At 38.2% G+C, this 15,867-nt stretch overlaps 2 protein-coding genes and 2 non-coding genes across 7 annotated transcripts; all 4 read left to right on the top strand.

Moving 5' to 3' along the window:
* Positions 1-368: 368 nt before the first annotated feature.
* Positions 369-7,199, top strand: LOC132173917 (uncharacterized). 2 transcript variants are annotated; one of them, XM_059585597.1, is made up of 9 exons: positions 369-1,927; positions 3,210-3,953; positions 4,334-4,819; positions 5,227-5,318; positions 5,401-5,488; positions 5,566-5,680; positions 5,780-5,906; positions 5,988-6,162; positions 6,305-7,199. In XM_059585597.1, the coding sequence occupies exons 1-9, from the start codon at positions 434-436 to the stop codon at positions 7,004-7,006; spliced, it is 4,023 nt and encodes a 1,340-aa protein (XP_059441580.1). In that variant the 5' UTR covers positions 369-433; the 3' UTR covers positions 7,007-7,199. The 2 variants fall into 2 exon arrangements, with proteins under 2 accessions (XP_059441580.1, XP_059441589.1); XM_059585606.1 differs by lacking the exon at positions 3,210-3,953.
* Positions 7,200-8,191: 992 nt separating this feature from the next.
* LOC132168259 (U2 spliceosomal RNA) lies at positions 8,192-8,386 on the top strand. Its single transcript, XR_009438782.1, has one exon. It is a non-coding gene; the product is annotated as a U2 spliceosomal RNA (small nuclear RNA).
* A 3,036-nt stretch (positions 8,387-11,422) lies between these two features.
* On the top strand, positions 11,423-11,617 carry LOC132168258 (U2 spliceosomal RNA). The gene has a single exon (XR_009438781.1). It is a non-coding gene; the product is annotated as a U2 spliceosomal RNA (small nuclear RNA).
* An 806-nt stretch (positions 11,618-12,423) lies between these two features.
* LOC132167484 (chaperone protein dnaJ 49) lies at positions 12,424-15,314 on the top strand. 3 transcript variants are annotated; one of them, XM_059578477.1, is made up of 3 exons: positions 12,424-12,636; positions 12,794-14,173; positions 14,964-15,314. In XM_059578477.1, the coding sequence occupies exon 2, from the start codon at positions 13,125-13,127 to the stop codon at positions 14,169-14,171; it is 1,047 nt and encodes a 348-aa protein (XP_059434460.1). In that variant the 5' UTR covers positions 12,424-12,636; positions 12,794-13,124; the 3' UTR covers positions 14,172-14,173; positions 14,964-15,314. The 3 variants fall into 3 exon arrangements, with proteins under 3 accessions (XP_059434460.1, XP_059434459.1, XP_059434458.1); XM_059578476.1 differs by having other exon boundaries at positions 14,856-15,314; XM_059578475.1 differs by having other exon boundaries at positions 12,794-15,314.
* The last annotated feature ends 553 nt before the right edge of the window (positions 15,315-15,867 follow it).

Here is a 15,867-nt window from a genome sequence, read left to right as displayed (position 1 = left end):
AAGGGCCAAACCTACCAAACCCATAATTTTTTTTTTTTGGTCATCCAAGGCTCAACTGGGGTGGCCACCCCCTTGCTCTCTTTTTTTATTTTTTAATTTTTTTATCATTTTAATTTTGATTTTAAAATTAAAAGATTTTAAACAATAAAAAATTAAAATGGAGTCATGTGCTCTTTGCCATATAGGATTTATATGGCCAAAATATGGACTTTTTAACGCAACCAAGCATTTCCCTCTCTCTCTCTCTCTCTCTATATATATATATATATATATAACCTTATATTTTCGCTTTTTTTTTTTTTTTAACAAGCTTATTTATTTCCTTAAGCGGGAACGCCAAAATTCAAAGCTTGTTTTGAAAACACGAAACAGAGAGGGCTTACACAAATGACACCTTCACAGTGACCACAGGACCTCTGTACTGGTCACATCCATGGAGGAACCCATATCCCGAATTATCGCAGAGCTCGAAGAGATCCGCCACTTCGACAACCCCACAACCCCACTCTCCGAACCCACTCTCTTAGACCTCCAAACCCTCCTCGATTCCAATGATTCGGAACACTTGGACCGCCTCTTCGACGATCTGTCGTCCAAGTCCCTCTCTCTTCCCAACCATCTGGTACGTCCGATCGCCTTAATCATGGACTCGGGCCCGACCCATTTGTCCCTTTTGGCGTCCAAGGTTTACCTCTCTCTGCTTCTCTCACCCAACGCACCTGTTTTCACTCTGTTCACTCCCATGTCGTTGCTCTCTCTTCTTCGCTCTATCCGCCGATCTCTCAAGCGCCGGACACCAGCCCCGCCCGCCGATGCTGAGGGGTCCCACGTCGTCCCAGCCAGACGGAAGCGAAAGGGCGATGGGGCTCGAGACAGGGGATTGAGGAAAAATGCCAGAAATTCGTACAGTGAGAGCGAAGAGAGCGAATTCGATGTTGGGTATTTGGTTCCTGTGCTTGAGAGGTTGGAATTGATAATGGGTTTGATTCATTTGGACCGGTTTCCGGATAGTTTGAAGTCTCTAGTCCAAACCGTGGCTGAGATTCCGGTAATGGCGGTTGAGTTGTGTGGTAATTCCGCTTGTTATAACCGGTTAACTGAATTGTGCTCGCGGGTCTTGAGCGAAGTGTTAAGGCCTGAGCATGGTGACCAATCAGACACAGCAGCCGAGGTGTTGAAGTCGTTGTCGCCGTTGATTCTTCAACTTAAATCTCCAGCCCGGACGTTCGCTTTGGGGTTTGTGACTAATAGAATGACGGGATTAGCGAAGGTGTCTAATGGAGTGAAGAAAGCGGTAGTGAATTTTCCAAGGTACTTGGTGCAGAAGGCGCCAGAGAAGTCTGAGCCTCGGGCTTTGGCGGTGGAGTCGATCGTGGAGATTGTTAAAGTTATGGAACTTGGGGATCGAATTGGGTTTGTGGAGTATGTGGTGAAGATGACGCAAGGAAAGGCCAACCTTAGGCTCTTGGCGGTTGATCTTATTTTGATATTTATGATGTCTTTGAGTGATCCATTGGGCGTGGGTTCCAACAGTGGAGTGAAGGATTCATGGGGGTTAAGGTGTCTGGAGGCTTTGATTCTGCGTTGTTCGGATGCAAGCACGTCAATCCGTGCTCGCGCCTTGTCAAATTTGGCGCAGCTAGTGGGGTTTTTGGCCGGTGACGATAAGAGCCAGGCCGTGTTGAAAGAAGTTATGGGGTTTGGTGATGCCGGGGAACAAATATTGGAAGGTGGAATGAATAATCTTTTGAGGAAAAGGTGTACGGATGAGAAGGCAGCAGTGAGGAAGGCTGCACTTGTGCTAATTACCAAGTTGACTGCCCTTCTAGGTGGTGCCTTTGATGGAGCTCTGCTCAAGAGCATGGGAATGGCGTGTTCAGATCCTCTTGTTAGCATAAGGAAAGCGGCTATTTCAGCTCTTTCAGAGGTTAGTTTAATTTACTGCTTTTGTTTCATCAGCTGTTTCTCATTGACCTGGTGTTGTTTTTGTTACATGGTATGATTGGTATATGATATCTAATTGCTTTGTGCCTATATTATATATACATACACAGTTGTGTTAGTGAGTTCTTTGGGACACTTGATCTACATTTCAACACTAACATTGTTAGAGCTGTTTTCCGATCGGATGAACCTCTAGTTGAATTATACTTGCAAAAGAACTAAAGTTAAGCAAAAGAACTAGCCGGAGAGGTCCACTAATGTCTTTTGGTTGTTTGGCTGTGTCTAGTATATATGGATGTATATAATTATGGTGCCGCTAATTGAACTGTGGACATACAACACTAAAGTTAGGCTTCCATGCCTTTTAGAGGTTATTGGAACTAGGGGTTTCTATCAATTGAAATTAAGAAAATATAGAACTAAAGGGATAAATTGACCACTTCAAGGGGATCGAACCTCCAATTATTCACTTTGAGGGGATCAACTTCCAATTGCCTTTGGCAAAATTATATTTATCCTTCACTTAATTGCCATAGAATAAAGCAAGACTTATTTAGGTAAAAAAATTTAGGATTTAGCCTATCAAGAAAATAAAATCAAAATATATTGATATAGCTTATTAAGGAAATAAAAATCTTAGGGTTCCTAACATTTCCCTACCCTTAGAAACGACCTTGCCCTCAAGGTTGATTATTAATGAGGCATGTATCCAATCCGGTCCTCGATCTCATGGCGGCGACCGTGTCTTCATTAAATGGGTGCCGATACCAAATGATAGGAACTTAAGGGTTTCTATTGATTGAAAATAAGAAAATATAAAACTAAACGATAAACAGACCACTTAGAGGGGATTGAACCTCCAGTTGATCACTTCGAGGGGATCAACTTCCAATTTTTATTTTTCACTTAATTGTCATATGGCATCTACACTGAATTTAAAGAATAAAGCAAGACTTATTTAGGTAAGAAAATCTAGGGTTTAGCCCAATAAGGAAATAACCTATTCGGGAAATATAATCAAAATATACTGATATAGCTTATTAAGGAAATAAAAATCTAGGGTTCATAACAAGAGGGCTTCCTTTATGCTTTTATCTTCTTAATTTTCTTTTTTCCCATTTGGATTCTTGGTTTCAGGTTTTGTCTGAGTTCCTATGCTTGCTCCCAAAAAGATTTTCTGTGTTTTTTTTTTCCCCTTGCATCTGCTAGTATACATCTTGCTGTGTACACATGAACTTCTGGTAAAATCTACATTGACTTCGCAGGCTTTCAGAACATTTCCAGATGAAACTGTGACTATGGAGTGGCTTCATTCAGTTCCACGTTTAATAACTGATAATGAATCTAGCATTCAAGAAGAATGTGAGAATTTGTTTCTGGAATTGGTTCTGGACCGAATATCTAGAGCTGGATCTACAAGTTCTCCCCAAAATGAATCCAATTTCCATGATTCAAGTCTGAAACCAAAAAGTTTAGAGAGGGAAATGGAGTTGTTATTTCCTGATGGAACGCTGGATCTTTTGAGAGAAATTTGCAATGGAGAGGTGACACCTTGGGTGAAGAAAATTTGTGCAAGCTTGGGTAAGAAGAAACGGCTTAGGCACAAAATCGTTATTGCTCTTCAGAATATTATCAAGACATCTGAGTCTCTCTGGTTGAGGCAATCGATGCTGATAGAGAAGTGGACAGCACCACCAGGTGCTTGGCTTCTTCTATCTGAGGTGTCAGCATTCCTTTCAAAAGCAGTGGACTGGGAGTTCCTTCATCATCATTGGCAGCTTCTTGACAAGTATAGAGTAAGAGGTGACCTTAAAAATCCATTGGCAGAAGGAGATGCACATGAAGAGGAAGAGGGCACAGAATCCAATTCTGTTGCTTGGGCTAGGGATCGTGTTTTCCTTTTGCAAACAATCTCTAATGTTTCCGTGGAGCTTCCTCCAGAACCTGCAGCAGATTTAGCCCATAACTTGCTTAAACGAATTGAAGAGTTCAATATGCATTCAATTGAGGTATCTATCACTTGATAGCCATGAATAGTGTACTAGTTGCATTGAAGGTTCTTTTCTTTTCTTGTCTCAAATGCTTTATTTGTGAACACGCTAGTTTGGCACTAGTAGATCTTGATGGTAAAAGTTGGATCAATGCACTCTGATTAAGCTCGATAAATTTTTATGGAACTTCAGGAATTGATTATATGTTTTGGCTCATAAATTGCTCACGTCGATTGAGGGCATGCACGTGCTTATGATGTTTCTTACCTTTTATATACCAGTGTTTCTTTTTTGGTTTACTGTTAGACCATTAGTTGGTAAGTTATTTTTTGATTACTTTCTTTTTCTCCTTATTATTTGCACCAGCGTGTGTAATTATTTAGTATCTGTGATGGCAGGTTGATGCTCATGTAAAAGCACTAAGGACATTGTGCAAGCGGAAGGCTTCAAATCCTGAGGAGGCTGATACACTCGTCATTAAATGGGTAGAACAGCTTCTCTCTAAAGCTTCACAGATTTTAGAAAATTACATCTTAGAGGTTTCTGAAGCAAATAAATGCGGCAGCTTTTTCACACCACCAAGTAGAAAGGGCAAGAGAGCAGGAGTCATGTCCAGGTTACTGTCAGAAGCAGTCACAGCAGTTTATACGATTGGATCTTTGGTTATTGTCTGTCCGACTGCTGATATGAACGCCATTACTCCACTATTGCACACCATAATCACTTCTGGAAATTCTGATCCCAAATTAAATAAATTGCCAGGCCCTACAGTTTCTCTAAAACAAACAGCTCCCTCTTTATACATTCAAGCTTGGTTGACAATGGGGAAGATTTGCCTTGCAGATGGGAAACTTGCAAAGAAGTATATTCCTCTTTTTGTACAGGTTTGGGCTTTTGACTTAGCATCATTTCATTCCCATGGTTTTAAATGAATTTATGTAAACCCATTAACATGTCTTCGTGACAAATCCTCCGGATTTCTAAGAAACAAATTTTCTTCTATGACTTTTCTTTAGCAATCCTATTCACCAGGAGCCATTCATCTTAATGACAGGGTTCTTTCTGTATTTGCAAGAGATCTCAGCTTTCACAAACTCTCTCTGTATATTTTACCTGACTTTGGTTCAAAGGATTCATTAGGTTCAACTGGTGTGTCTGTATTTAAAGATACTGATTTGAGAAAATGTTTTTTTTTTTTTTCCTGTAGCATGCATGTGTCCCTCCCCCAAGTATTTTTGGATTCTGAATAACAATGGAAACCAAGTTTCTCAATGTTGCATTCTTATTCCAGGAGCTTGAAAAGAGTGACTGTGCTGCCCTACGCAACAACCTTGTAGTGATGATGGCAGATTTTTGCGTTCGGTATACTGCTCTAGTTGACTGGTAAGGCCTTTTAAACGATCAACAGAAAAATAGTATGCATTTGAACAGTCTCCAATAGTTAACTATTATTTGAAGTCAACAGTTATATAGCAAAGATCACAAAGTGTCTCTGTGATCCATGTGAACTTGTGAGAAGGCAGACATTTGTATTGCTCTCAAGATTATTGCAGGTACATTTTTGTTCTGGTGTTCTCTCATTTCTGATGTCATTCATATGTTTCCATTTTGACTTCATTATCATAATCAGAGGGACTATGTGAAGTGGAGAGGAGTGCTATTCCTCCGATTTCTTTTGTCGCTTGTTGACGAATCGGAAAAGATAAGACAACTCGCCGATTACCTTTTCCGGAGTATTTTAAAAGGTGATAAGGTTCTCGCAAGCATTCAAATTTGCAGTCAGGAGTAGTTGGTAGTAAATGTTTGTCGTTGGGCATTGACTCTAATGTATAACGTTTTTGCAGTCAAGGCACCTCTTCTAGCTTATAACAGTTTTGTGGAAGCGATTTTTGTTCTGAATGACTGCCATGCCCATAGTGGACACACTGATTCTCAGGGCTCACAAGTAGAGAGCAAACTTTTCTCCATCAGGTTCGTACTGTCCTATATTTGGAAGAATAGAAGTAGCTCCACAATGGGCATGCAGATTTATAACTAGTATGTTATTTCCAGGGGTAATGATGAGAATTCGAGATCTAAAAGAATGCACATCTATGTTTCTCTTCTGAAACAAATGGCTCCAGAGCACCTTTTAGCCACCTTTGCAAAGTTATGTGCAGAGATTCTTGCTGCAGCATCTGATGGTATGCTCAATATAGAAGATATTACAGGACAATCTGTTCTGCAGGTACTAATCTAACACGTATTTAAAAATTTTGTGCCTTTTTGTGTTTCTGCTTTGGATGAGCTCATACATTAGGAGATTGTGACTAATTATCAAGGTGATCACAAGGTTTAATGTAAAATCTGCTTTTTAATTGAGGGAGCAGGATGCTTTCCAAATTCTTGCATGCAAAGAGATACGAATCACATCCAACCGCGGATCATCGTCTGACTCAGCAGATATTGATGAAGAAGGCGGAGATGGTGGAGCATCAGCAGCTGCTGCTAGAGGAAGGGCTGCAACTCAAGCAGTCAGAAAGGGCCTTATCCAAAATACCATCCCCATCTTTATAGAGCTGAAACGGCTGCTAGAAAGCAAGAACAGCCCCCTCATAGGATCCCTCATGGAATGCCTCAGAATCCTTCTCAAGGACTACAAGAATGAGATCGATGACATATTGGTTGCTGATAAGCAGCTTCAGAAAGAGCTCATCTATGACATGCAAAAGTATGATTCTGCAAAGGCCAAATCAACGGCTGCAGAGGCTGTTGCGAGAATGCAAAAATCAAGTGGCTATCGGTCACCATATGTTTCTAAGGTAAAACATGCCCAGAATAAGTTGACCGATGAGCTGAAAAATGATTCAAAACTGGCTTCAGCAATGGCCGATGCAGCAGCTGCAGCTACGGCACGTTCCGTGCTAAGGGAAGTTAACAAGGGGGCATCTACACCACCTCTTAGTTCCTTAAGTGTGCCTAAACTCAAGTCTTGTATTGGTGGTACAAGCACTTCACAATGCGATCGGCCTTTAGATGTATTGGAATCTTTGAGGAAAAGACAATCTTTTGATTCTGATGAAGAAAACTGATGCCTCTAATAATATACTTTCCCATCAAGGTGCAACTGAAGCTTAAAGGCAGGCTTTGAGACCTTGATTCAAGAGCTTACACTCATTGGTCATTTGGTTTTCATTTATGCTAACATTTTTCTATACTATGGAATATGGATTGTAGGTCCTCTAGTAAGTATTAGCGAATACAAGAGTAGATATTTCTCTTTCACCTATTTGTCGCAAAGTAATAATTTTCTTTAGTTTGCAGCAAACATTATAAGCTTTTAGGCCTTATTTCCCTCCATATCAAAGCCATGAATGTTTGCCCCAACAGAATGGCTAAGCATGAAGCAAGTGTAACAACCACACTCAGAATATTTCAAAAAAAAAAAAAACAACCACACTGAAAGGAATAAAAATTAAGTGTAATAACTACACACATACGGACGCGGCCAATGGGTGTGCTTCCACACTCGGCACGGGAAGCTTTTCTGATCCCACACCGAAAAAATGATAAAGGAACGAAGCAGATATAAAAACGAAAGCAAACGACGACAATAAAAAGCATATCAATTTGAATTGCAGGGTCTTTCATTTATCTCTAATCAACTTTGAAACATGTTACGTTGATAATACTGTGTCGTTTGGCTAGCTGGAGATGGCTCCAGTGAAAGAATAATCGGAGTTCTCTCCGGATTATCTCATCTCTAAGCCTTTGAAGTTTGCTACTACCTAAGTTTTTCAATATTGGAGGTGTTAAATTAGAGACAAGAATTTAGTGATTCTTGAGGTTTAATTTCCCCATTGATTCTTAGAAAAGCACTGTGGCCATGGCTTCTGGCTACTTCATTAAATTGCAAGCCAACGAGGGCAACTGATTTAAACGGGGTTTTGGTGCTCCAAAGAAGCAAAAAAAAATTCTGGATTAATTTGTTGCATTCTTGTCAAAGCCACGGATATGTGTTTGTCCACCCTGAATATGGCCTTTGCTTTGGACATAAGGGTGCCAGTTTGGTAGAACGAAAGTCAGTGAAGCTAAAGCAGATTGCGTGGCCAATTTTTGCATTAGCGACAAGCAAGTCTACAGCCACGCATAGGATAATAGGATGCTGAGCCTTTGCGAGCAAATTGATTTGTTTGTTTGTGTCCCACACCGGATTGGTGACACAAGAACAACGCAGAAGCATGCTATAAAAAGAGAAGCGAGCCACAGAACAAATCATACCTTTCTCGGCCTTTTGGCTAAGATCAAGTGTAGTATCTGTTCTTATCAGTTTAATATCTGATACGTGGCCCAATGGGCCACACGATATTAAATTAATTTTTTATGGGGGAGGGCTCACAACGGTAGCTTGCTACTGGGGCCTTCGCGCGTCGCTCATGCGTTGCACTAAAGCACGGGCAGGCGCACCCCACCCAATACGAGTTCAAATTTCTTCTATGATAATAGCTATTTTCAGTAATAGCGTAACAAAGCTACGACGATTTAGTGTTGACCCTTAGCAAACTTTGTATAGAGTCGGTAATAATATTGAACGATGCTCCATTTTTGCACGAGGATTTTAATGAAGTTTTGATTTTTTCTTTTTTTTTTTTTAAATTTTGTTTGGCATTTAAAGTATTTTTTACCCTTTTTAATGTAATTTCAAACATGCTCTAAGGCCCTTGTTTGGTTTGTAGAATATGAAATGATTATGTAACACACATATACTCTAACCGGAATAGAATCAAAATTATTAAAAACTCATATTATTTTTTTGTTCTTTTTTCAACTCATTAAAAAAAGTGAAAGTCCACATATCCAGTCAAAATATCATTCAATTGACAATATCTTTCTTAAATTTTTAATAGTGATAATGTCCCACTCAAACTACCAAAACATTGTCGATATTCCCTCAATGACAAAACTACCCTTAGTAAATAAAAACAAAAAATACTAAAACTTCTAAAAAAAACCCTAAAACTAAAAAAAAGAAAAAAGAAAAAAAAATCCTTTTTATTGGAAAAAAATCGATTTCTTTTATAAAAATTTAAAATTTTCGTTTTTTTTTCGTTAAAAAATATATTTGTTTTTAGAAAAATAGTTTTTAAAAATAAAAATTAAAAAAGAAATCGTATTTTTTGTTAGATTAAAATTTTCATTTTTTAAAATAATTACAAATTAATTTTTTTTTTCAAATTTATAGGGATACTTTTGTCTTATTGGAAAATCTATAATATAGATTCTATAAAAACATTTTTTTTTTTTCTTTTTGATAGCCTTGGGGGACATTGACAGTATTTTGGTAGTTTGTGAAGACATAGTCACAATTAAAGTTTGAAGAGATATTGTCAATTTGATTGTAGTTTGAGGAGGTATGTGAACTTTACCATAAAAGATATAAAAAATAAAAAACAGAAAATTAAGTTTTTGGCCAACCACACATGGGGTGGTCAGCCACCCACAAAACTGGCCGAGGGTGGCTGCGGCCACCCCTAAAGCAAACCTGGGGTGGCCAGACCACCCCTGCACCACCCTCAAAGCAAATTTGGGGTGGTCTCGGCCACTCTTGAGGGCAACCACCCCCGACCTTTTTCGTGGGGTGGCAATGGGTGGTCGGCCACCCACTTTATTTTTTTTAAAAATATTTTATTTTAAATTTAAAATAAAATAAAATGAGTATTTATGAAAAATATATTTCATTCCTTAAGATAGTTATCCTCTATATAAGAAATTAGTCATTCCCGTTCTTGAGAATATACCTTTGCCAAATAAAATAATTGATTAAATATCTTTTTGCTCCCTATGGTTTAACCACTTTATTTCTTTGTCCCTCTAGGGTTTAGTTTTTATCACAGGGTTACCTCGGGTTTTCATAAAACGGATATCATATCTCCGTCTAAATTCCGTCCAAAATTTGACGGAAAGCCATGTCAACACTATTAAAAAACCGACACGTGTTCATATATTAATAAAAATTTTAAAATTTTTTTTTTTTTAAAAAAAAAAAATCCGCCATGGGAACCCTCTACGAAGGAGCTCCATCTCTCCTGCAAGATCTCAAAGTGACCATCCATGGCTCCTCTCTAGTATTTCCTAGGGGTGAAATTTTAAACTGCCTAACCGTATCCGCTAACCACCTAACCGCTTTGAAAGCGGTTAGTAAAAACTACTAACTGCCTAGGCGGTTGCGGTTAACGGTTAGTATATTTTGAAAATCCGCTAACCGCTTTTTTTTAAATATAATATATATTTATATTATATATATATATTTCATATAATAAATAACAATAATTTGTAGAACAATGGTAATTATGCCCCTCTTTCACCTAGGATTCCTAGTTTCGATTCCCCCAAACCTCGACTTTTGTTTAGGTTTTATATTTTTATTATATATATAATATAGAAGTAGAAGAAATGAGTTTTTTTGGTTGATTGAAATGGGCTTCAAGTTCAACCATGTTGGTTTTTTTGGTTGTTTGTGAGTTTATGAACTTGTTTGTGTTTTATTTTCTTTCTATGTTGTGTATAAGACTACAAGTGAAATGATGATTTTGTTGTAATTTTATTTGTATATTATATGATGTGTAGATTTGTAAAAGGTGTCTAACAAAATTTTGGTATATAGCAATTTTTAATGCTAAAATGGCCATGAAAAGGCAAAAAAAAAAACACGTTTAAAATGAGCAAAAAAAATGTTTAAAGTGAGCCCAAAACCGGCCTAAAACCGGTCCAAAACCAGCCTAAAATCGGTAAAAAAAAAAAGGCCCAAAAAAGCGGTTATCTCAAAGCGGTTAACAGCTAAAAAAAAAAGGCCCAAAAAAGCAATTATTTCAAAGCGGTTAACCGCTAACCAGGTGGTTAACAGCCTAGGCAGTTAACCACTACGCAGTTAGCGGTTTTAGCTACTAACCGCAACCGCTGTTTCACCCATAGTATTTCCCAGCAAAGAAACAGAGAGAAAATATACAAGATATGCTCACCCACAAAACTCCAATCAACACCCAGAACATATACCAAATTTACCGATAACCATGGAAACCCACAAACTCCAATCAAACACCCAGAACATTAAAAATCGCAAACAGCACAATGTTCTGCACCCTGAATGCCATGCAGATTAGAAAGCCTTCAAAGGATTTTTCTCTTAGCACCTCAATAAGCAAAAGATGAACCCAGACATTATAACTTCCAAAAGACTAATCTAAAAACCAATGTATTAAAATGTAAAGATGAACCCAGATATTGTAATCGCATAAAGATGAACCCAGACATTACAATGAATTTCTGGCAGATTGCGTGGCCAATTTTTGCATTAGCGACAAGCAAGTCTACAGCCACGCATAGGATAATAGGATGCTAAGCCTTTGCGAGCAAATTGATTTGTTTATTTGTGTCCCACACGGGATGGGTGACACAAAGAACGACGCAGAAGCATGCTATAAAAAAAGAAGTAAGCAACAGAACAATTCATACCTTTCTCGGCCTTTTGGCTAAGATCAAGTGTAGTATCTGTTCTTATCAGTTTAATATCTGATACGTGACCCAATGGGTCACACGATATTAAATTAATTTTTTATGGGGGAGGGCTCGTAACAGTGGCTTGCTACTGGGGCCTTTGCGCGTCGCCCATGCGTTGCACTAAAGCACGGGCTGGCGCACCCCACCCAATTCTAGTTCAATTTTCTATTTTCATTCAAGCTATGATCTTGTAATAGCATACATATTAAAGCCAAGTCGATTTACTTTTGGGTCCTAAGCGATGCCTGTAAATAACTTCGTAAATATTGAATGTTGGTTTATTTTGCGTGAGGTTCCTTTTTTTTAAAAAAAAATTTATTCAACTTCTATTATGTATGTTATTTTTGTTTGGAACACGATCTTTTTAGGTAATTGGTTTTTTATAAATGAATAAGTTCAAATGAAATGTAGAGGAATTTAATTCATTTAATAAGATTGGTTTAGATTGATAAACCATTACTCGATCTATTAATTAAATGGGTTAGAATTAAATGTGTTAGATTCTTCACCCTTATCTTTTTATTTCGTATCGATTTTACGGGTTGTGTTCTTGACTTTAATTTTTATGTAGGAAAAAGTTCCTACAATCTAATTTAGAAGAAATCTTTTGCCCCCTAAAAGTGCTCATGCCCATTTCTGCTTTTAAAAAATTAGAAAAAAAAAGTATAGTGCTGGATCAAATCTATCCCCAATTCTACGAAGGAGACTCAAAAGAAAACCACATCGAGAATGAGCGAGAAAGAACGAGCCTACACCTTGTATTGGGCCCTCTGGTTCAATGGTTCTATACCGTTTCATTCACCCTACGTTTGCTTCAGTGGACCTTCAAAAACATTCATTACATATGCACCAAGATGGACTGGGCTTTAAGACCCAAAATTCTACGGCTCTACTAAGTTTTCTCAAACGGGGGGGCTTTTTTGAATTTGGGTCGTCCATAGTTGTAGGGGCTGAGCATTGCGCACAAGCTTAGACGATGGTCGATGCCGACTCGATGGCATTTTGCTGGCGTTAATACGACGGAAACCATCTCGCCGTTGAAACGCCCTTCTAAGTGGGCAGTGACTGTCTCTCTCCCTCTCTCTCTCTCTCTCTCTATTTTTTTTTTTTTTTTTTTTGAGAGGTTTTGATCTGTGTCTCAGGCAGGTCTATCGCCATCTCTCTGGTATTGTTCTTTCTCTCAATGAATTAAGATTCCAATTGTTAGTTCAAATTTATATGTTAAGTTGTGATAGAAATGTATACTTATAAATGTTGATGCGGGTAATTTTAGCACGATTTGGCTGATCGAACCCTAATTTGCATTCATTTTTATCGATTAGGCGATCTTCCAATTCAAGGCTTGGGATTTCAGAAAACCTAAGACCATTCTGTTTTGGATTCCAAATTTTGAGATTCACCTGGTTCAAACTCTATTTCTTGGATTATGAGTTTTGTTGGGAATTTTTGAGTGGATTTTGGTGAACTGGGTTTGCCTAGTTCTTGTGATTCATTTATTTGTTGGGAATTTTTGGACTTCAATTTGAGTACGAATTTTGAGATTCAGCTTCTTGGGATTCTAGGTGTTTGGGTTGTTAATTTTGCTGTTGGGGAAGTTTTCAAATTGAATTTTGGTAGATTCGGTTTGTTGAATTTTGAAGCGTGTTTTTGATAATGGATGGTAATAAGGATGAAGCTGTGAGATGTGTTCATATTGCTGAAGCAGCAATCGCCTCTGGTAATAAAGAGCGTGCGCTGAAATTTATTAAAATTGCACAACGCCTAAATCATAATTTGCAGGCAGATGAACTTTTGGCTGCGTGTGGGAAGCTCAATTCAGGGTGTCCTGTGTCTTCTAGTGATGAAAAGTTTGTCACTGAGAGTAAGAACGAGCCTGGTCCGGCAAAATCTGAAGAGGGATTAAATGGGGAGCGTAGTTATACCGAAGAACATGTCCAATTGATTAGGCAGGTTAAGAGGCATAAAGATTATTATGATATTCTTGGTGTTGAAAAGAATTGTTCAGTTGAGGAGATTAGGAAGGCATATAGGAAATTGTCCTTGAAAGTTCATCCTGATAAGAATAAGGCTCCTGGTTCTGAAGAGGCGTTTAAGAAAGTATGCAAGGCGTTCAAGTGTTTAAGTGATGGTGATTCAAGGAGGCAGTATGATCAGACGGGTTTAGTTGAGGAATTTGAGCACAACCAGCAGTACAATGTTAGGCGGAGAAGGAGGAGAACGGGGCATGACTTGTTTGATGATGATTTTGATCCTGATGAGATATTCAGGGCTTTCTTTGGTCAGGGTGACATGTTTCGAGCAAGCCGTGTTTATAGGACCAGAGAAACGGGTCATCAGAGGGAGGATTTTCATGGAGGACATAATTTTCTGGTCCTTCTTCAATTATTACCGTTTCTGATCATTTTCTTGCTTGCATATCTACCCTTTTCTGAGCCTGACTATTCTTTGCATAAGAATTACTCCTACCAGATTCCTACAATGACTGAGAAACATGGGGTGGAATTTTATGTTAAATCATCAGCGTTTGAGAAGAATTATCCTCTTGGAAGTCCTGCTCGAGCTCAAATTGAGGACAATTTGATCAAGGATTACAAAAATATGCTTTTGCGCTACTGTCACGTAGAGCTCCAGAGGCGTCATTGGAATAAAAATCTGCCAACTCCTCACTGCGATAAGCTACATAGCTCTGGATTAGCTTGAAGGTAAACTAAGTGCTCTCTTGCTAGGTGGCAGATAGTTATACTGGTGTGTTTTTTTTTTCGTTGATTATTATTATTATTTCTGTGGTTACCTATACAAGTATTGGCTGTTGATAAGTTGTGACATCAACATTGTCTGCTCGAAGGAGAGCTAAACTTCTGCTGTTATATTGAGTCCAGAGTTTCCTTATATCAGTTGAAATGGCTAATGATTTTCCAACTGCTAAATCTCACTTGAAAAGTATCCAAGAGAAAAATTAGACGGGGGTTATGATGAACCTGTTATTTTATGAATTTGGAGCACTGGAGGTTAGGGAACTGAAGAAAAATGAGAAAGATAGTAGAACAAAATCAGATTTGCTAATATTGGAGGAATTTGGACTGGGTAGCCCAGCTAACTAAGCCAAGGATGTAGAGCATCAGAAGATTTATTGTGTGTCTCCCTATTGTATGTAATAGTCATACTTTACCTAAACAATTTGGACCTAAGGCCTCTGCTGATTGTCTAAACAGGGTACAGGTCTAGCTATCAACTAAAATCCTCCCCACCCAAACACATTAAAAAAGTGTCTTAGTTGATTCATTTGAAGCTTACGAATTGAAGTTACATCTTTTCCAGTCAGTTTAGATTACATTACATGCATTTTAATATTTTCTTGTAATTTTGGATGGTGAAACTTTTCAGCAAAAGTTTTACCTCTCTGGTGGCCAATTTGGATGGTGAAACTTTTCAGCAAATTTTTTCTTGTCAATGAATATTGAGCACACTTCTTTTGGATGCTAAAACCTTCAGGGAAATCTTTTGAGTTGAAGTTACAAGCTTTGGCTTGTCCGGGAGCGCTTCAATGATAGTATAGTTCCACACGTTACTGAGATTTTACCCTTTTCACCTCTTCATATAAAGATGACTGTTTTTTTGGCGACGAACAAGTTTGTAAAAAGTGCTCCAGGATTGTTATTTAGGATTTTCAACACCCTAATCATGCCATGAAACTCTGTATTAGACTCCAAATAGCCTGAGAGCTGTTGTAAAGGATGTTGAACAGTTTTTTTCTTTGATATTGAGAAGTCTTCTTCTTTGTATCAATATTTGCTGGGTGCACAGAAACAATCAAACCTATACAAGGGGTTTTCTGAGCTGTTTGACTGCTTTGGTTTCTCATTGGTATGGAAACTATAATCCAAAACAATGGAGGCTCTTCGTAAGAATGTTCATAGAGGGAAGCTGGGTAATTATGCAGAATCCCATAAATACAGATTAGGAATGCAGGAGGACGGTGCAGGCCCTGCAGGGTGAGGAAATGATAATTAAAAATGATCAAATGAACATACACTTTTTAGGAGATATTATTATTATTGTTTCAGAAAAGCAGTCAAGTTTAAGCAAGATTTGGAAACTCGTTGATGACAGCGTGCCTTGAAAACAATCACATTTTACTCATCATCTATGAGATTGCGAGCTATCTCACTTTGTTGTTTGTTTGTTTATCGACTCAATGATCATCTCTCACGAAGTATGTCTCCTACCCAATATTTAGCATGTTAACATGCACTCTGCGTGTATTTAATTTTATTTTTACTACAAGAAAATGATACAATGCTTTCTTTTAAGATAACTTCTATGATTGGGAATCGGATCTCTGCTCAAATTTTATTTAGATACTCTACTCCTCCTAAAATGACCAAATGAAATATGT

This window comes from Corylus avellana, chromosome ca1, assembly GCF_901000735.1.
Source record: "Corylus avellana chromosome ca1, CavTom2PMs-1.0".
NCBI classification, from domain to species: domain Eukaryota; kingdom Viridiplantae; phylum Streptophyta; class Magnoliopsida; order Fagales; family Betulaceae; genus Corylus; species Corylus avellana.
Note: the sequence above shows the minus strand (reverse complement) of the source record. Positions and strands in the feature narration are given on the sequence as shown.

Excerpts from the sequence above, each read along its gene's own strand:
- LOC132173917 (XM_059585597.1), top strand. The coding sequence starts at position 434 with ATGGAGGAACCCATATCCCGAATTATCGCAGAGCTCGAAGAGATCCGC. Across the intron at positions 3,954-4,333 it reads TCAATATGCATTCAATTGAG|GTTGATGCTCATGTAAAAGC; the intron begins GTATCTATCACT and ends CTGTGATGGCAG. Across the intron at positions 4,820-5,226 it reads ATATTCCTCTTTTTGTACAG|GAGCTTGAAAAGAGTGACTG; the intron begins GTTTGGGCTTTT and ends TTCTTATTCCAG.
- LOC132167484 (XM_059578477.1), top strand. The coding sequence starts at position 13,125 with ATGGATGGTAATAAGGATGAAGCTGTGAGATGTGTTCATATTGCTGAA.